Source organism: Panulirus ornatus, chromosome 19, assembly GCF_036320965.1.
Source record: "Panulirus ornatus isolate Po-2019 chromosome 19, ASM3632096v1, whole genome shotgun sequence".
Taxonomy (NCBI): Eukaryota; Metazoa; Arthropoda; class Malacostraca; order Decapoda; family Palinuridae; genus Panulirus; species Panulirus ornatus.
The window spans coordinates 64651613-64673527 of record NC_092242.1 but is presented as its reverse complement, the minus strand read 5'-3'; the positions used below and the strand labels follow the sequence as shown (position 1 = coordinate 64673527).

Below are 21915 nucleotides of genomic sequence, written 5' to 3'. Positions count from 1 at the left end.
TACCTTGCCATTATACTTTGTGGTATTCGTATTATTTTCATGTCTCGTGAGTCTCAGGAAATACCTATTTTCAGCCATGCAGAAGAGGGAGGATGATAAGAAACTATAGAAATTCTAATTACTCAACACTTTCTTTTAACTTCAGTATTGATTATCTGAGTTGTAGGAATTATTTGACTTAGTTCATGTGATTATCATTTTTTGCTAGAGAGAACCACCTGATTATCAGGGGCTCTGTAACCCCAAGTATGGATGAGGATCGTGATTCAAAACATTTTTAATCTTTTGGAACATTTGACCAGACATTTACTTTTCCTTCTTATGTTCTATGAAGATGAAAATGAAAAATTATATTCATTTTGAGAAGGACTTACCCATTCCAGAGAGCAAATTATAGGCTTTTCCCTGTTCACTTCACAAGCAAACAAGAGTTTCAAGCAACTTTTAGAAAGGATATGATTCAAGAAATACACATTTGACATCCTAAAATACACATTTGATATCCTAAGATAAAATTGATCATTAGGGATACTTGGCTTGAAAAAAAGGGGAACACACAAGTATGCATGGTGGGTGCAGTGAATGATAAGTAAGCATTATTGCATTATTTGTCAACTGATGTGCTGCATAGAGATTATTGGAAGTATATGTGCTCAGAGAGGGGTAGGGGACAGCATGGGAAGAAGGTGGTGAAAGTCAGCGTGGAAAAGTGGCTTGCAAGAGGAGTTATCAAGGAAGATTGGGCGAAGAACGATAAAAGGTGAGAGCAAATAAAACTAGGGGGGATGAGGAATAGGAAATATTTAGTTAAGAATTTCTTACATGCGCGAGAGAAGAGGACGGGATAAGGAGAAGGGTGGGAGGGGGGAGACCGAATTGGAGATGAAAAGAAAGAGTGAAAAGATTTTGAACGATCGGGGCCTTAACATACAGGAGGGTGTAAGGCGCACACGGAATAGAGTGCATTGGAGCAATGTGGTATACATGGGGCGGCGTGCTGTCAGTGGACTGACCTGAGGCATATGAAGCGGCCTGGGGAACTAGGGAAAGGACTGTGGGGCGGCCAAGTTGTGGATAAGAGGCTGTCTTTTTTTATGCATTGCACATTGCGGCTAGAAATTAGATGCGAGTGAATAAGTCCAATTCTTTGTCTGTCCCTGACGCTATCTCGGTAACGCAGTTAACGGCAAATATGAAATAATGATAACTGATAATAATGATTATAATAATAATAATAATAATAATAATAATAATAATAATAATGATGATAATGATAATAATAATACTGATAATAATGATAATAGTAATGATAATGATACTGATAATAATGATAATAATAATAACAAAAAACTAAGTTTATCTTTCCTCATTTCAGTTTAGTTGAATGTCGAGAGGCTTCGCCTTTTCGTCCATTTTCGTTGAAATTTCAGTTTGCAGATATAAAAGATATCAAAGATAGCTTTTATTGGATAGAATTGAAGACTGTTATGGAAATTTTATTTACATATTATGAAAATAAAAGCAATATGTGATAGTGTGCATACATTTATCATTTAAGATATTTGGTCCAACACACTTAAAGGTTTATGTTATAAATATTCATCGTAATCATAGAACCATCTGCTGTCTTATTGATATCTAATTATTGAAGCTATTTTGAATTCAAATTTCACATTTAATGAAATGGATATAAAACATTTGGATACACGAAAGAATTTTAACGTAGGAACGAATGATACTTTATCTGTCAGCTGTCAGGTTAGCGAAAACAAACGAGTGCATAGTGGAGACGAATTAATCGGTGTAATGTCATTGTCTTTAATTGTTACAAGTAAGTAAAGAAAGGAGTGAAGTCTAAGTGTTTACAGCCACATTTGTTGCATGTTATTCATCCATATATCTTATTAACTCTAAAGGAAAAACATAAAACGAAATATTTAACCGTGCGGCCCAGCGGGATGGCCGCGGATCGAACTCCCTAGATTAATCCCACGGACTAATAATTCTTTTAGTAAGTTGGTTAATGTGATTTTACTTGATTTGGCAAGATATTGTTGACAGTGGTTTGATGGCTGGCATAAGACCACCTCGCGTCATAGAGCTTTGAAAGAATTATGGGGTGATAAATGGATGCTGTAGCAGATCAGGTCGGCGACAGGGTAGGTAGCTGCAAGTGAGTTCTAAAGACTTGGCTAAGTGTAGGGAGCCTAGAGGACTAAACATTAGTGAGAAATTAGGCTAAGCTGAGTATATAGGAGATTGGGCTGCTCCGAAAAGTAAAATTGTTGGGTTAATCTTGGTGTGAGGGAGAATGAAGTTTCAAGACCTGTTGGGATGCTGGACCGGGCTGGATGCAGGCGAGGTGTAAGGCCATACTAAGGTGTAGATGAGTCTAGCAGACAGGAGCTGGTGAGGTTTGAGTATTAAGTCCGGGATAGTGGTAGTGGTGGAGCCTGGGTTGCTAGGTACAGCTCCAGGTGAGGTGGTGTACAGGGGAAATTTTATGAAAGGAACACCACAAAAAAAGTTTACGGTATGGATTTCAAGCATTATTGGTAAATGTCTTGTTTAGCTCCACATTGGTGTTAGCTTTGGATATTGAGTGATTTTATTCCGCGTTGCTACTGTAGTGTTTGGAGAATACATTACAATGATAGATGTGGATAACGACTTGGAGCTGTATATCTTACTGAACAGTATCAGATAAGGCAAGAGTAGTAGATATGGGAAAATATTGGTCTAACTAAGAAAAAGTAGTTACTGAAATCCTCAGGTGAAATGAATGGCTTACATTTAAATGAGCTCCACATTTTTTGTGATAATGGCTAACATAAAATTATTTTAATGAGGTATAATGCTCCACAACCTCATTGCATTATTTAAACAATGAATTAGCATTGCAGAATAAAATCACTCAACATTTAAGACTAAGTCATATGGAGTTGTTAGACTGGTGAATCATCAAAATATTTTTTTTCATCTGGAGAGGTTGAGGTTAGGGGAAAATTTAGGGCATACTAACATTAAATACTGTGGAACGTATGGAGAAATCAACAGGACCCATGAAAACCTCACTTAAGCTACTCTAACACTTCAGGTAGAAATATACCTTTGTTAATGTGGTGTGCTGGGTCGAACTTCATGGGATGATTGATCGTTTAGGAGTGTGGGTGGTTGTGCTACCAGTTGCTGTGTCTCATTTGTTTGTATTTTTTTGGCAGTTAGTTTGAAATCAAGGGTGTGTCTTTTATGTATAGACGACTAGTAAAGCACTGAAAATTGAGTTAATGTTCAAGCTTAGTCCTCCTACCTCATAAACATTAGAATCTTATATGTTTTCTTATGGAATTGCAGTATTTTATTGTGAAGAATGATTTAAGTTAGGTTGAATGATGTTGGTCATTATTATTTGTTCTTCAATAATGAATATGTTGAGAGAGGGGAGAGCAGTGAAGATTAGGGAAAGTTTGAGTCAGATTAGGATATAAGTAAGCATAACGCTTGTAGAAACCAACAGAATCCATGAGAGGTCTTCACCTAAGCTCCCCAAGTGGCTGAGATACACCGTAGTTTTCAGTTTTGTATTCTAAATATGCCAGAGACTTAATGACTTCAGTCTTGCATCAACTACCAGAAAATGAAAACAGATAGCAGTTAGTATTGCTGCCTGCTCCCCCAAAACAGTCATTCCACCTATTTATGTATTAATCAACATATTTTACTTGTTCTTCTTGCCCTTCTTTACTATCATTTATTTACTATATTTTTGAAGAATAAAAGAGGATGCTCCAAATCATGCAGTATCATCGTAAATCTTTTCCACAATATGTAAAGAGTCCCATTGTACGATTTTTCAGTGCTCTTCTGATACATGCTGTGTCACTGGTATTTTGTGATATTGGGATGAATGATAATAACATGATTTCTGTCACATTACTGTTATTTGCAACTTTTAGATTAATGTGTATCTTTCCAGAGAAACTTAGTTATTGTTGTGGAATGTAAAATGTTAAATGTCCGTGCCCTAAGGCGAATAAGTTTAACTACTAAAGCCTCACTCCCATACTACTGGCAGACATTTGTCCTTCAGAATTTACATCATTGACAATTTTTATTGATAATTTGAATATTATGATTAGAAGATCTGTGGTCAGAATTTTAGATGTTTATAACTGGAGCTGCATTTGATATACATCAGTTCTAAGGTTCATTAAAGTTTCACAAGCATTTCATTCATAAATACATTACTTTTTTAACATTACTTTTTATTCCAGATAATGTGCAGTGATGGTGGATGTTTTATCCAACTTGCAGGAGGTTAGTGATCCATGGGTTGCACCTGCACCAAGACATTATGGGCGGCAGAATGGTCAGCATCACCCAGGGACTACATTTACTGATCATGGTAAGCTTCCAATCATGTACTCAAAATGAGAAATGGGTCTGCATTTCTTAGTCCTTTTGCCTGTTTTTCATCTCTGTTTATGTATCCACCATTCTTTCTCTATGCAGGGGACTGAATTTATGTTATTTGTAAGTTTATTATCCTTATTCTTTCAGATGATGGCAGTGGTCATTCCAAACAAAATGATGGAAATGGTCGTAGTGCAAGCAGGAGAGGAGGTAAAGGGAGCCGGGGAAAGAATAGCAATAATTTGGGTTCAAACCGGAGTCACTCATCTTCATCACCACGATTTGTTGCAGCTCCGAGGCCACCAAAGTACACAAGAAGAGCTCGTGAACACCTTGCAAGTGTTCGTAATTTTAATGAAATTGTAAGTGCTTTCTTCTACCAGGTTTTCTATGCCCATATGCATTATTGTTTTAAATCTATATATGTATATATTTCTCAGAAGTAAATGATCCCCTGGCAATAATTTTTTTGAAAGAATGTTTCAGAGTAGTATATATATATATATATATATATATATATATATATATATATAAATATTTTGAGGTGTTACTGGAGACTGCCTGCATGAGGTTACATCATGAATGAAAAGTCACCTTTGTCATGGCTGTATCATTGTCAGTTGCCAAAACAAATTACAGTCATGTCAAAGGTTTTCTTTATTTTAAAGGAGCCCACCTCTCCCTGCTGCTAAGTATAGCTCAGCCCTAGTTTGTAGGAACCCTTAGAAAAATGTTGTTATGAATAGATGAATAAGAACCTTTGATGTAGCATGATAAAATTGAGTGACATTCTGTCTCTTTTTACACAGAAACTTGGAGAACGTTTGGCAGAGTTTAAGTGCCATCCAACTATCTTCCCTGAACCGCTCCATCGCCCCTTTCATGGTCGGGCTTGTAAATGTATGCCCTTCAGTGCAGTGAGTACTAAACATGGCTTTAGCTCTGACCTTTGGAGCAAGTGGGACCTGAATTTTGACTTTTTTTTTTTTTGCTTAAGATATAATGAAAATCAGTTTATGTATCATGAATTCAGTATTCAGAATCATAATGTATTGACATTCAGCTGACTTGATTATTCAAATTCATAACCTTTGTTCAAAAATCTATTAATGTAAAGAATTTTAATGTTTTGGGACCTGGATTACAACATAAATATGTGGAGTGTAGATTTAGTTTAGCCCCTGCAGCTGTGGTCTACTTACTAGTATCCTGTAAGCAGATTCTGAGAGTATGTAGGTTATATGTAAAAGTTAGGGAGATTATTGCATATAGAATAAGCAGTGTTTGTTGGATGGTAGAGAGATGTATGGAAAAGAAGGTAATGGTACACTTAAATTAGAGTGGACAAAGAGGTCTAAAGGGTAAGATGATTATTAATTGGCTGGTGGTTCAATTTTGTGAAAGTCTGGGAATGAATGGAGATTGTGTGTGAAACTGAAAAAGCTAGAAAGGAAGCATAGTTATAAAGAAGTTTTGTAAGGGTCTTTCCACTCTGAATGCAGAAAAGATCATCATGATGTCCACGATGTATGTAAAGGAAGGAAGAGATTTTGAAAGAAGATTGATGAAGATGAGATGGATAAGGAACTGTGATAAGTTTTAGTTTTATTGGTTGTAATAGTAGTGGTGGTCAGTTACAAGGATGGCTGGGGTAACCTGAAACAACCCTGTAAAGTGATTACTGATGGGCAGTCCTTGCCAAGTTCATTTTAGACTGATCCTATAATTATAGAGAAGATTGAATTGTAAGAAGGCAATGGATGGATGACAATGGACAGTGACTATTGATGATAGGTGCCAAGTGATGGCAAAAGCTATGGTGGAGAGAAGAGTGCATGCAACTCTTGTTGATCTTGAAAAGCATACAGCAATACAGTTTGTGACAATAGTTGAATGTATATTAAGTGGAGAGTATGTTAGGAAAGCTATCGAAGACTTTTAAGGTTTTCAGTAGAGAGATTATGGATCATTTTGGAAAGAAAAGAATCAAGATACTTAGTGATGCTGAAAGAAGAAATAAATGCATTACATTATGATTTTTTTTGTGATTACATCACTGCATATGGGGAATAAGTAAACTATATATAAATTGATTATGTTATCATTAATTTCTTAAAGTTTATTTCATTCAGGTTCCATGCTCCAATGTGTCATTGCTTGTATTCATTTTTCTGGAATCTACAAAATCAAAAATTTCATATTATGTACTCTATTCTGTAATGATGTGCTGTATATGTTCATATTAAGGTACTGCTAATTCACCTTATATGTTTTGGCATTGTGCCAGCAGCCATTCAGCAACTCTCTTTTCAGCGATTGCTTGTTAGTTGAAAGCCACCATTTTTTGTTTCATGTGATTAATTTCATTGCTTTTTAGATGGAAGAACAGAATTTCCTTCTGCTTATGATCAGTCTTTCGCCATGGTCACCCCCTTTAGGGAGTTCTTGGAAGGAATGGGCATGGTGAATATAGATAGTTTGATAGGTAGATAGATATGGTTGATCTTTGTTGGTATCTTCTCTCCCTCACCTTTTATATGACTGCTCGCTTACCTTTCAGAGTTATCAAGTGTATCGTAAAAGAATTTAAGTTTTATGTACCTAGTTATTCTGGATCATTATGAGGAGAAAGATACTGATGTTTAGGATGTAACCAACATATGAAATGCTAGTAATGATAAATGATTTTTTTATCAAAAGGATTATGGAATATGGAGGTAATATAGGTACAATATAGTCTTTTCCAAGAAAGATTTGTGAATTTCAGGGTTGAATTGATATCCTCATGATGTTTTTGGATCAGCGTACAAGGACTTTAGGTGAAAATACTGTCTATTGGAGCATGATTATGTAGAGTAGTTTTGCCAAATTAGTTTACACTGTTCTTAATGGTAAACCTTAAAAAGATTAAGGAAACAGAGAGAGGCTAACTGCCATAATGTGTTGTGTTGTACAGAATATTTTATATTGATCCCTATAAAGTGTGGATAGGAATTGCAGTGATCGTGTAAGTGAAGTTGAGAGTAGAAGTAAGAAGTTTTATGTCAGATGCATTTTACAGGATAATGATAGAGGCAGCAAATTGAACTAGTAGTTTGTAGTAAATGTCAAGAGATAAGTTTTTATATGTGTTAGTAGTCTGGTTGTATTTGAAATTTCTTTAGAGGAATCCCAGTTCATGTTGGGTATTGGGTATGTAACAAAAGGAAATTTAATATGAGGATTAACAGATTGGGTGTAGATACTAAGAATGGAATGGGGAAAAAATGATTCCTATCAGTGGTATGAATTGTCATGGCTGAAGTAAAGTGTTTATTTTGGATATGTGTGGAGGTTTTTCAAAGAAATGGGTCACTGGTGAAGAAGTAAGAAGTTTATGTCAGATGCATATTACAGAATAATGATAGAGGCTGCCAATTGAACTTAATATTTTCCTGTTTGTTACTCACTTTCTTTGGAAAATCCTTGTAATGAGAAAAGAATTGGTGTTGTGAAATGTACAGAAATATGATTTAAGATAATGAAAGGTTATACTAATGTTATAAAGCAAGTACTCATAGTAGACTAGTTAACTTGTCATCACTGGAAGTGCCATCAAAAAATGATGAGGGTCTTGCTCTGTCTTCAATTTATTCTTTTCAATATTCACTGAACATCCATATTTTGTCATTTGTCACATTCTCATATTCAAAATCATCCTTCATTAATTGCTGCACACCACCTCTTAATCTTTTTTGATACTTTTTTCTGCTAATTTTCATGTTTTTATCTTTTAAAATCACAAACAACAAGTAAATTTTCCACATGCATTAGTCATATGAACTTGCAGAATTTTTAAAAAATGTTTTAGGTGATACTTTTGCTATCATTAATGAAATGTGTTGGTAAGATTCTGCATGAAAGCAAGAAAAATGGATTTAATTTAGAGTTTTAAAGCTTTTCTTCAAAGATATGAATTTTCTGAACCAGATGATAGGTGATGGAGTAAACCTTTTTGGAAACCATGTGTCAGGTAGGAGGAAAGAGGCCCTTAATAGGAAGGTAATAGTGCCAATAACTCTAGAATTAGAAGGAACTGTATATGGCCCATTTGTTTTGGAGAAATTACCGACTATCGTAAGTTTTAGACAGATAAGAACTTGTAGAAGTCTAACAACCCTGTGATACAACATTGCTTTTATAATTGGAAGTTTTCATATTTATGTAGCAGTTTCCACTGTATTTAGCCATAAGGAAATTTGTATAATGTATTGAGAATAAAGCAGTGAGAGGCGTGCCAGGAATATAGTGCATTTGAATGATGTGGCTTACCAGGGTAGACGTGCTGTTAATGGACTGAACCAGGGCATATGAAGTGTCTGGGGTAAACCATGGAAAGGTCTGTGGGGCCTGGATGTGGATAGGGAGCTGTGGTTTTGGTGCATTACACATGACAGCTAGGGACTGAGTGTGAACGAATGTGGTCTTTTTTGTCTGTTTTCCTAGCGCTACCTCACTGAAGCAGGGGGTAGCAATGCTATTTTCTGTGTGGTGGGGTAGCGACAGGAATGGATGAAGGCAAGCAAGTATGAATATGTACATGTATATATATATGTATATGTCTGTGTATTTATGTGTGTATATGTTGATTTATTTATTTATTTATTTTGCTCTGTCGCTGTCTCCCGCGTTTGCGAGGTAGCGCAAGGAAACAGACGAAAGAAATGGCCCAACCCACCCCCATACACATGTATATACATACACGTCCACACACGCAAATATACATACCTATACATCTCAACGTACACATATATATACACACACGCAGACACATACATATACACCCATGCACACAATTCACACTGTCTGCCTTTATTCATTCCCATCGCCACCTCGCCGCACATGGAATACCATCCCCCTCCCCCCTCATGTGTGCGAGGTAGCGCTAGGAAAAGACAACAAAGGCCCCATTCGTTCACACTCAGTCTCTAGCTGTCATGCAATAATGCCCGAAACCACAGCTCCCTTTCCACATCCAGGCCCCACACAACTTTCCATGGTTTACCCCTGACGCTTCACATGCCCTGATTCAATCCACTGACAGCACGTCAACCCCGGTATACCACATCGATCCAATTCACTCTATTCCTTGCCCGGCTTTCACCCTCCTGCATGTTCAGGCCTCGATCACTCAAATTCTTTTTCACTCCATCTTTCCACCTCCAATTTGGTCTCCCACTTCTCGTTCCCTCCACCTCCGACACATATATCCTCTTGGTTAATCTTTCCTCACTCATTCTCTCCATGTGCCCAAACCGTTTCAAAACACCCTCTTTTCCTCTCTCAACCACGCTCTTTTTATTTCCACACATCTCTCTTACCCTTACATTACTTACTCGATCAAACCACCTCACACCACACATTGTCCTCAAACATCTCATTTCCAGCACATCCACCCTCCTGCGCACAACTCTATCCATAGCCCACCCACGCCTCGCAGCCATTCAACATTGTTGGAACCACTATTCCTTCAAACATACCCATTTTTGCTTTCCGAGATAATGTTCTCGACTTCCACACATTTTTCAAGGCTCCCAGGATTTTCGCCCCCTCCCCCACCCTATGATTCACTTCAGCTTCCATAGTTCCATCTGCTGCCAGATCCACTCCCAGATATCTAAAACACTTTACTTCCTCCAGTTTTTCTCCATTCAAACTTACCTCCCAATTGACTTGACCCTCAACCCTACTGTACCTAATAACCTTGCTCTTATTCACATTTACATTCACATTTATGTTGATATATCAATATATATATAGGTGTTATATCTCTCAAAATCAAGGATCATATAGTATACATAACATCATGAAATGTGGTGAGTTTCTCTTGTCATGTACCAGCAGTGACCCAAAGCTTCCCTTTTTAGGCATGAAGCCAGTGTTGTGGCATTGACGCAGTACATGGCCAGAGTCTGAAATCCAGTCTTGACCTTGCATGAGACTTTGTTATGGTCAGTCGCTCACTACAAGGTTTCCTCGTTATTTAGACTGTTGGACTGGAAGGTGTGGAGTTGACTGAATGTATCATTGTGACCTCTGACTCATTACACCTGTGTAGTCCTTTGATTGCAGTAGAGTAACCTGAATAAATGTTAACATGAGTGTTAGGACAGGTACAGGGAAGATCAAAGGTTAGAAATAAAAAGTCAGTGAGTGTATGAAAGTTTAGAAACATGCACAAAATTAAATTAAGTCTGCAGTGTTTGAAGAAAGATCTACCTTAGCCATCATATTATGTAACAGAAAAGGAATGTAGAAATAAATGTCTTTAGGTTTATCATCCTCAAGTAGACAGTAGCACAGAAATGAAGTATTGAAGTTGTTAACTCACCAAGTTCTTTCTTTGGCCAACAAATTTGGTAATAGAGGCTTTTGTGACAGATGTGAACTCGTATAGGTTTTTTATTACTCTTTTCACGATTGTCCTATCTACTTTGCATATTCCAGTTTCTCTTTGCATAATTGGATTTCCTTACTGGTAGTTGTTATGTATGGTTCATACTTTGATTTTTTTCACATATTTTGTTAAAAAAACATGTGTTTTAAGCTTGCAAATGACTTGAATAACAGAGGATCCTTCTACAGGTGTGTTGTTGCTTCTTGGTTTCTTAGTCTAGAATGATGAGAGGTGCACTGGGGTGAGAAAAGCTTTGTGAAATGTTTAACCTGTGCCATCCTGTTGTAGATATGAGAAATGGCTTATCAGATGTGTTTAGTTGATATTTCGATCTTTATTCAACTAATTTAACCAGTTTAGGTGTCACCAGCCTACATCTGCACTTGCTATTGACACTGTTAAATTCTTTAAGACTTTACGTAACTTGAAATGTAGGCCTACATACACTATTCAGCTTCGACGGATTTGGAATTGGTTACTTTACATAAATCACGTGTAAGATTGCTTTTCCTCTTGCATTTTTAATAATTGACATTCAGTTTCATTGTATGTTTTATGTACTTTACTTAAAGACCAGTTTTATGTATTAAGGGTCATTATAGTTCAGGGGTAGTGTTATGATATCCTATGTATGATTGAAGGTGGTTCTTGTTATAGTTTGTAGGGGTTTTCACATTGCCATATAAGCTGATAATTCATTATTCAGTATCACTTGTATCACTCCATACTAATAGTAGCTGACATTTTAATGGTACTTATTCTTTTTACATGCATTGTGGCTTTGTCTCTTGGTACCAATCAAGAGATGTGATTCAAGCATGATTCGGTACTTCAGTGTTTTGCTAGTGTAACTTAGGCATGCTGTGATTTAGTTGAGGTACAAGAAAGTAAGATACATGTGTGGCACTTGACCTTATGGTTGTGGTGTGAGTCCGGGTTCATTTGATATTTCTGACTCAGAAATATGATACCTGTCGTTACATAAACCCCTGTCCATTTATTATATGCCGGTACTAACATGATCTGATGTATGTGAACCTTGCACACATAGATGAATTCAATGGGATTTCTCATACGTGATACCTAGGCTTCATCAGTCGTCCCTTTGTAGTGCTTGATGGCACCAGGATTCCCCTTCTGAAGCAGTTTGTCAACCTTTTAGCTGAGGTTTTAAGATGATGCACCCGACATCCGTGTGTGTAGCTTTAGTTACGTAATGCTGGGTCTCCATGTGCACCATAAATTACAGTGTGTTAAATCGTTACAGAATTATGCAGAACACAAGCCAGGGCCTCTGATTCCATGTCCTTATCATGGGGAGTTATATGTTTTTGTGGCTGGTGCTGGAGCTTGGTTGAAGTGTGGTTTGTTAAGTAGTAGGAGTAAGTTGAAAATAAAAGGGAAATATTATACAGAGGTACATAGGAACTGGTTGAAGGAAGAAAGACATAGAATGGAAGGATAACGTATAGTAAAAGGAATTATGGGGAGAGGTTTGGCAAAATGAAGGAAATTGAATGAATTTGTTGCAAATTATGAGGATAAATGGAGATCAAAAGTGGGCTAGCTGTAGGACGAAGGTGGCATGAGGTATGTATATAATGTCCTGATCAAATGCAACATCATCTTAATGTTTTGATGCAAATGGGAGTTCAGCGTGACAAGACATTTACGGTAGGTGTTTTTTATCACTAATATCTGGATAAGTGCGCAAGTGGATACGCACACATGCAGACCTTCCTGACATAAGCTGAGTGTGTGTACATTAGGTTATACATGGACATAACATAATGTTGAGAGACGGGATCGAGCGTGAGGGGTTGAACTGTTGTTCCTGACACACACACACACACACACACGCACACGGCATTAATAGAGACACATAAAGGTCTGTTTGGCTTTTGTAACACATGCACCTGATCGTTTGCTTACTGTTCAGGTCTCTGGTCGTTGTTTGACAGTTGTTGCACAGGTTCTTGGCGGTTTGATTAGTGTACAAGTCTCTGATCGTTGTTTGATAGGTACTGCCTAGGTTCCTGGTGGTTTGATGATTATACAAGTCTGGTCGTTCATCGACCATAACTCTACGAATCTTTCGTTTCCATTCCTGTGCAGATTACGATTAGGTTACATCACATTTGAAATGGAAAGATTTCCCCTGGGTTTTGATTTGATAGATTACTTAAGTTGTCGGACTGGATAACAGCTCCTACGTGATTTCATTTTCATCCTCATTTGATATTTACGGGTGGAATCTCACGCCTGCTTCTGTCAGGGAGTATCAGGCTTCCATATTCTTAAGTCTGGTTCCAGCGTTGGTCTTGTGTCTTCTAGTCTGTTTCAGCTCGGCTCTGGCCCTTTAGGTAGTACCCACAACCATACAGTAACATAGAAAGGAAACCAAGATGTATAATACAACGTAATTTGCTTCTTAAGTTTGTGGATACTTTCATTTGTAATGCTGAATAGTAATTAATAACCATATAGGTCCTTGCGCTTTACAAATTCGATATAAAATGATTGTCAGGTCAGTTAAATTGATTCGATCGGGAGTGGTTATAAAAGTGGGATTGAGGCTATCTAGTCCGTGAGGGCTCAAGGACTGAGGGATTTGCAGTGGTAGGTATTTATCGACGGACGTGTTCGGGCCACAAAGTCGTGGAGGAATGTTTGAGGTTTATATTTTTCCTGCTGGGAGGATCCAGTCAAATCATGGCGAACTTGATGGATGTGATGTAACTACTTAGGGAAATAATCTGAAATTTTTCCGATTTCACCACGTTTGCTGTACAGAAATATTGGGAACGCGACGAGAAAAAATTATTATCATTATTATTATTATTATTATTATTATTATTATTATTATTATTAATGCTTTTCTTGATATTGTACTGAATAGTCTGAAGCTTGATCGGAAATTCAGGCCCCTCATTATACAGTCATATGTCTTGATTAAATCAGCTTCCGATTAGTTAAGTAAATCTGAATGTAAATTCTGATTTAAATCTTCGATATTAGGGGCCCCTCCCTTAGTTGGAACTGTTTTTTTTTATAACGGGGAAGAGAGAGAGAGAGAGAGAGAGAGAGAGAGAGAGAGAGAGAGAGAGAGAGAGAGAGAGACCCATGTAACATGATTACCCCCAAACATTTGGCCTGATCATCAGAGCTTAGTAAGATGTCTGAAGGCTTAAAGGTCGTCGGAAAGGCTCTGAGAGAGAGAAAAGAAAAGAAGTTAGGTTTGCGTCATTCTTGAAGGTCGAATCAAGGACAGTATTTTACAAGAAACACACACACACACACACATTCAACAGAATGATATAAGGTCTTGGCCTACACAAGGCTCATTAGTCCTGACTAAATTTGACCACATCCGCTGAGGATGTTTATTAGATACACTGGACAGCCCCCCCCCCCCCCCCCCCTTGAAATGTTGCTCGGAAGATGTCGGTGAGGAGAACCAAAATGCCAAGGTAGTGGAAAAGGGCGAACATCGTCGATAACAAAGGAGATTCGCGACAGGCAATGAACTAGGGAATGGTCTCGCTAGCGAATGTACATTTTCTGGAAAAAAAAAAAAGGTAATCAAAAAGCAAATGGATGAGTCTGTATAGGAGAAATTACCCAAGTGAGACATGATTATTTTCTGGGCGAGATGATTTGTAAGAAACCTAATACATTTGCATGAGTGTGAGCTCTTCTCAAGAGTTAGGGAAAGTTGGGTGCATTTTGTTCCTCTCTCAAGTGATGGAAAATATTTGACACTATACCGCACGGGAGGCTGATGAGGAAGTTGGATCACCAGGCCGGAATAAGAATGTTCAGATGTGGCCCCCCCAAGAGTGTAAAAACTTCCCCTTACAGTGCAAATGGGTAATTATAGAGTGCTGATAGGTATTTAGAAACAGGTATTACATGCGCATACGTCACCTCAACGTATTATTTCTCTTTGTGTAATTTTTGTTAAGCATAACACGTATATCTTCCTCTGGCCGATATTTCAACATCATTTAACGGAGATATCGAGTTGCACAAGCCGTTGCCTTCTGGGACGTGATCGTGTTCCGACTAGCTCGGTGGTCAAGGATGGAGTTACACAAATTTTTAAGCTGCTCAAGAGTGTTCATCCAGCAGGGCTTTAACGAAGACTTGAGAGAGTTGACACATATTAAGCTGCCCTCTTGCTCCGTCTCCCTTACCTAACGAGGATGGAGCGAGTTACACAACTTTCATTTTCCCGGTTGTTCGATCTGGTCATAAGGTGGACTCGCAGCTCGTCAGACACCGAGAGTGCGGAGGCGGGAGGGTTATGCTTGGGGTCCCGCTCTGAATGTCCGAGCTTCTGCTTGAGTGCGTCGGTGTTTCCTGCCGAACCGTGATAGATTCCAGTGTTGTGCTTCCATGGTTCTTCCTCCCCCTACGATCTGACCCTTCGTTAGTCGGAATTGTCGTGTTGGGGGAAGTAAATAGTAAATTTGAAGTTCGTAAGTGTGAGGATCAAAGTGGTTGGTCCATTTCCCCTTGGATCTCTGCCTCTTTCCTGCTCACTGTTCAGTCCTTCATACCCACATCATCATAATTCCTCTAGTTGGAAGACAAATGTACACTCTTTTTCTTATTTACCCTCTGGCCATGGCTTGGAGAAAGATGTAACAGAAGGGAATATATATATAGTTTCCTTGCTTCTGACTTCTGAAAACAATTACTCTCTCCCTCTTGTGGCTTCAAGGAAATGTTACTTCCCATCCAGTGACCCCAAGAAAACTTTATTTCCATCCTAAGGCCTCAGGAAAACTTTAGTTTCCCCTCTCTGTGGCTTCAACAAATTCTCTTTCAGTGGCTTCAAGAGACAGTCCCCTGTGAGTGGCTTCAGGAAAACTCCCAATCCCTCACAGTAACCCACTTTGAAACCTGAAGATTCGTTAAAGTCTCATTGAAAATTAAAGGCGGAGTTTGTTTCCACTAAATACTGTTCCTTTTCTCTTCTCTTCACTTCCGCCTACTTTTGGACCAAACTCCGTTCTCGTTTGCCCTTCCACCGCTTGTCGGAACTAGTTGTTTTCTTCGGGAGGGGAGGGGGGTGGGGTTATATTCACCGTCTCATGCATATTGTATCTTGAAAGACAAGTGGCGTTTACGATAAGGTTCAGAGCGTTATCTGAGAGAAGGATTTACGAGTGGTTAATAGCGTCGAGGTCAAAAGATTAGGTAACTTCATTGGTCATATATTTTTTTCCTGGGGTCAGACACACACACACACACACACGCGGTCATTCCGGTTGTTGTTAAGGTGGTGTTGAAGGTCGTCCGGAAGCCTAGCGGTCATTCCGGTCGTTGCTAGGTGTTGTCAGAGGTCGTTCAGAGGCCCAGTGGGTCATTCAGCTCATCAGATACGTAAGAAGTCATCCGGATACCCAAGAGGCCATTCGGGTCGCTGTTAGATGGTGTTAGAGGTCGTGTGGAGGACACTCCGCTCTTCAGATGATGTAAGAAGTCGTCCGGAGGCTCAGCGGTTATTCAGGTCGTCGCTAAGTGTTGGTCACGTGTCTGGTGTGTGTGTGTGTGTGTGTGTGTGATTAAAAGACTGACGTGTGGTTGATGGCTCACAGCTGGGTCTGGGACCTCTGAGGACCTTACGTTTACCTTACCTTATGATGGTTTCGGAGGTTTTTCTACCCCCACAACTGGGTCTGGGATCTTACCGTATGATAGTTTAAGGGGGTTTTCTACTCCAGAGGTTTTCTGAGACCGACCAAGCAGTGTGATGTTTATGTATATCTCGAATGTGGTTTGATTACAGAGATCATTATCTAAGACTTGGAAATTTTGACCTGTAAACATTTTCTTAAACGATTTCAACCTAACCAGAATCGTACTGTGTCTTTTTGTAATGTCTAGAATTCCTTTTTTTTTCTTTCTTTCTCAGACACTCTGGAGACGGATGTGGAAATTAACCATTTTCCTACAATAAAAAAAAAAAGAAGTAACGTTAGATTACAAACCAGTTTCGTTTGCTCTTGTAATTTTACCGACTATCGACTGAAATAGCCATCGCTACTTCTTCCCCAACCGTTGATAGACTTCTCTGTTGTTCTGATCAACAATATACGCAGAATATATTTGATTTCCCACAATTTCCTTTGGTTGGTTACTTGGGCTTTTTAGATCAACCGATTGCCAAGGCCATTTAAGTTGCCACTGCCAGGTGATAATTCCCGAACGAAAAATCTCCGAACCCCTTTAAGGATTCGACATGATTATTAGAACGTACGTACCCTTTCTTCACTGGCGTGAAAGGATTATATAATTTACTGATTACAGTGTAGTTTTGTAAACGAGAATTGATACTTTCAATTATTATTATTATAATTTATTATTATTATTATTATTATTATTATTGTTATTGTTATTATTGGGAATATCGTAGGTTAAGGAACAGGTCTTTAGGGACGCCGTGACGTGACTGGTCTGTCTGTGCCGGGCCGGACGGCAACATCATCTTATCTTCTCAACTTCCTGGTTATCAAAAATGTAACGCGTCACCACCGCAACCATCAGTGTCTTAAGCTCAACACGCAGGAATCACCACGTACGTCAGACGACGACTTCGTTCGTCTATTTCAGTCTTACTCTCCGGTCTGTAACTGTTTATACAAAGTTACGAGTCCAGGAGCCGGGACGGGACCTGTGATAGAAAGATGGATCGACAGATAACTCGAGAGGGGGGAAAAAAAAGAAAGAATATTTTAAGAGTGGCACAGAACTATGTGACGAGAACTCTTACGGTATCGGCGGTGCTCACTTAACGGGCAATCGACGTTATCTTGCAACTCCTTCACTTCAGCAAGATTACAGTGTATTGCTGCCCTGTAACAGCTGACCCGATATGTGACATGAGAGGTCGAATGTTCTTTGTATCTAGCTGGAGACAGAAAGTCTTGTTGAGATGGCAACAGGCCGGTGCTACGCTATGCTCCACACTCGACTGACGATAAAAAAGAAAATGGAAAAAAAAACGTCAGAAAAGCTTTAAACGAGCAGCTAGAAAAAGTGGTGGGAAATCTACTTTCTATATTTTTTTTTTTTTTCCTATCAATGAAGTTTCACCTCTCTCGCTGCAGTTTTGTCACGTTGGTTCAAAGTGAGAGTGAGTGGCAGGGTTTCTCCCCGTGGGAATGCAGCGGAGGTGGCAATATTAGGTGTACCATTGCGGCTGAACCTCATACCGGAATGTTCGAAATAGCCCTTCAAATCCTAGGTATTTGGTAAATCGTAAATCTTGTGTATAACTTTGCGTTGATTTAACGGCCGAAAACTAGAGCAGTAATGTGTTCTGCGAATCAAAACGGTTCATGCCGTGAAATTAGACATCCAACTTTTATTGTCTGGAAATTCATATTTCGTGAGAGAGCATGAGGATTAGTGTAGAGAGGTTGGAAGAGACTCAAAGTGGTGTAATATGGTGTATCTGTGACGGACTGGTCAGCAGGTGCCTAGCTGAGCATACCCCTTGTTAGTATCTATTTGCCTTGCGGAGTCTATCTTGGCTAGGACGAATTGGCCATCTCTGGAGCGTTGCGAACCTTTTTTGCCTTTCCTGACTTACTTGATATGTGTTTTGTTGTTCGTGTAATCAGTATTTGTAGGTGTATTACGTTTAAAGCGTCTTGAGTTTATGTGACGAGCATGACTCCCAGCTGGTGTGTTTTTACGTTATGCATTGACTTTGTCATTACGTTGTTCTGGCTTTTTTCTTCTTAGTCCTTTTAACGTGGTAATGCGTTTCACCTTGCGTGTCAAGCAGGGTTATTTATATCGTGTTAGCTTGTCTCACCAAGGTCGTAAATGGGCTGCTTGTCGCAACTTAATCTACCTCCTGACGTTGGGGATGTGTCATGTGCTTTGTACCATTTCCGTATGAGGGAGCAGTGAGCTTAGTAGATTCATGAGTTCAAAATAAGTAGAAAAAACTTTTGTCTGTTTTTCAAAATCTCACTCGTTTCTTCTGATGTATCAAAACAGCAACTGGACCGTGCAGCAATATAAAAACGTTGGACTTTTTAACCAAGGCTCGGCCCTAGATTATACCCAATGTTTTCAACAAATCGTGTTTTATGTGAAAGATGCTGTCAACAAAATAGCCATAGAACTGATACAACATTTGCCTTTTCGCCAACTTATCCCTTACAGAATTTGCCATAAAATTAGGTTTTTTTTTTTCTTTTTTGATATAACAGGGCACATTGCTTTTTTAGAATTTTATTAGACAATTTTAACAGATGGGAATTCATCCGGATGTTTAATGGCTAAATTTCATGTTCGTGAGGAAGACTGATGATAAACACGCTATTTTCTTTTAGCCAGTTTCTTGTATTTCTCTCTCTCTCTCTCTCTCTCTCTCTCTCTCTCTCTCTCTCTCTCTCTCTCTCTCTCTCTCTCTGCTCTAGAATGAAGAGTGATCATACCAGACACATCACTCTGAAAGATTCAGATTTGATAAACTCATGGGAAATATAATGATAACATTAAAAGACTTTTTCAAAATTTTCAAAACGCCCTATTTCATTTACCTGAAATATATATATATATATATATATATATATATATATATATATATATATATATATATATATATATATATGTGTGTGTGTGTGTGTGTGTGTGTGTGTGTGTGTGTGTGTGTGTGTGTGAAGGGGTGTGGAATAGAGAAATAACTATGTAGCCTGAGTTGGGGATTGCCTTGATATTCCAAAGCAACATTAACCTTAGACATGCACAAAGCATATCCTAAACCAAGTTTAGGTATGTTTTCCTAGTTTTAGGCTCTTCAGTATTTTTTTTTTCGTGATTAATGGTGCTTTGGATTTATGATGATGTTTCGGAATAAGTTGATGCCCTGCTGAAGTGTGTGTTCCAGACGCTGTACATAACCATATGACCAAACTTAACGAACATTCGAAAAATGTGTTTCCCCAAAGTGTTGAGGGTGTTGCTTCGACGGTACAATTATTTTTCTTCCGGACGTTTTTATGAATATACTGGGGGTCTTATTTGCCTCGGTATGAAGTATTGCTGGTTCTCTATGTATAGTGGCTCTTCTATTTTTTTTCTTAGCCAGTAAAATTAAAAGGCTTTCTCCTCGTTAACTCTTATTTTTCCTTTAGCCATGGCTCTAGATATCTCTCTCTCTTCTCCAGATATTTATAACCGCCTGTGCTGTCATGATCTGCCTTTGTGTATAACCTGTTCAGGTCAAAGGCCGGGTCATCGTGCTCTTGGGGTTACAAGTCTCATGTTATGTGTTAAGATCGTCGTGTGGAGCACTTGTGATAGCCAGCTGCCAGAGCCTACTCAGTTGAGCCTTTGAGAAAGTGCCGATGTATGACTGGCGGGAATTGCTTGCTCGGCTGGTCGTCCTCGGTATCTTGGCTTGTCAGGCCGTCTGTCATTTTTGTATTTATTTTTTTCCAAGGTCGTAGACGCGTGAAGGTTGGTTGTATGATGATTCTAAATGTAGAGAGGGTAAGGATGAATTGGAAATGCTGCATATACTAATAATGTGAGGACGGCGATACGCTTCTTGAGTACGACATTTACGGCCCTTGAGCACGACGGTGCAACTCATGAGCACGGACTTACGACCCAGGAGGACGAGGGTGCTACCCATGAGCACGAAGGTACGACCCATGATCGCACCGCTGCGACCTTTGGGTATTATTACCGTAAACAGTAATCTTGCCCTTGAAGGTAAAGCCTTTATATCTAGTCGTCGTCTCGTCGTGCTCAGTTAGTATAAATAGCGGGTGGTGACTTCCTCTTGTGTGTGTGTGAGAGAGAGAGAGAGAGAGAGAGAGAGAGAGAGAGAGAGAGAGAGAGAGAGAGAGAGAGAGAGAGAGAGAGTCTTTCCTTTCCTAACCAACTGGTCGATATGTAGCCGTCAACGAGAATTTTACACCTTGTTTACTCGTTTCCGTCCCCCGCGCCCTTTACGGCCCCGGGGAAAGACTTCATTAAAACTTTTCAAACGCCTTGAGGGAGTTGTTGAATGGGGTAAATGACTTAAATGGGGCACCATGATTGGCTCAAAGGATAGGATGGTTTGGCTTAATGGAAGCCGTGTGAGGATTGGCTGAGAGGGTCAGTGACGATGCGAGCCACCATTGGCTGGAATAGTGATACCGGAGATGACGAGAGTTGAGGTAGTAGTACTCGCGGACGAGCACTTGCGACACGATTTTGCTATAAAAAAGAGAGCAGAGATGGCGCGTAGCGTTGACCACAGGGAAACATGAGTTATTGAAATCGGGGTTGTGTGAGTTTCCTGTTGACATGCGTTGTGTGCGAGATGGAGAGGTGGTGTTTGTGGATGGAGAGCCCGCAGCCCACTTGTGGGTGAGGCAGAAAATGATGATAGCTAACTGGGCCAAAGGATGACACTTGACAACCACTGAAGTACTGCCTCTGCCTCATAGAGAGAGAGAGAGAGAGAGAGAGAGAGAGAGAGAGAGAGAGAGTATGCTCAAAGCTAAAGCACTTCAGGTTGTGGAAGCGAAACAGAAAGAGCTGCTTCTGCACTTACTCGTACAGTGGTGCCACACATTTAGCTTGCTTCCTGCTCTTACAGTGGTGCCACACCTATAGCTTGCTCCCTGCTCATACATTGTTTGTCACATCTGTAGCTTGCTCCCTGCTTTTACAATGGTGTCACATCTGTAGCTTGCTCCCTGCTCTTACAGTGGTGCCGGTGAGTGAGGAGTGTGTGGAAGGAGAAGTCTGTGTCTGTGAGATTAGTATGTTTAACGGTACAGTAACCCCAACGATGTTGTATGGGTGCTCGACTTAGGCCCAAAACGCAAAAGGGAAGAGTGTGGACGTTTTAGAAACGAAATGCAGGGGAACAATATGAGGAGGGTTGATCGAATAAGGAATGATAACTTTAGAGAGATGGGTGACAGTCAGCTGAGTCATGGCTGAAAGAGCTGAATAGGGTGTGCTGAAATGGCCTCGTTATACAGAAGGCGGAGAGAGAGTGGCCTAAGGAATGTATATATCAGAAGTGGAGGAAGCAA

The 21915-nt window shown here is 39.4% G+C and overlaps 1 protein-coding gene across 3 annotated transcripts in view; it reads left to right on the top strand.

Annotated features, from left to right (window-relative positions):
* The first annotated feature begins 668 nt into the window (after positions 1-668).
* The window catches only part of mino (glycerol-3-phosphate acyltransferase mino), an 86352-nt gene continuing 65105 nt past the window's right edge, over positions 669-21915 (top strand). The window contains exons 1-4 of one of the 3 annotated variants that reach the window (XM_071674151.1): positions 669-760; positions 4275-4405; positions 4561-4775; positions 5223-5330. In XM_071674151.1, the coding sequence (XP_071530252.1) occupies positions 4288-4405; positions 4561-4775; positions 5223-5330 (441 nt within the window). In that variant the 5' untranslated portion in view covers positions 669-760; positions 4275-4287. Of the gene's footprint in view, positions 761-1728; positions 1832-4274; positions 4406-4560; positions 4776-5222; positions 5331-21915 lie in introns of those variants that run through there. The other 2 variants (XM_071674150.1, XM_071674156.1) reach the window with 2 other exon arrangements.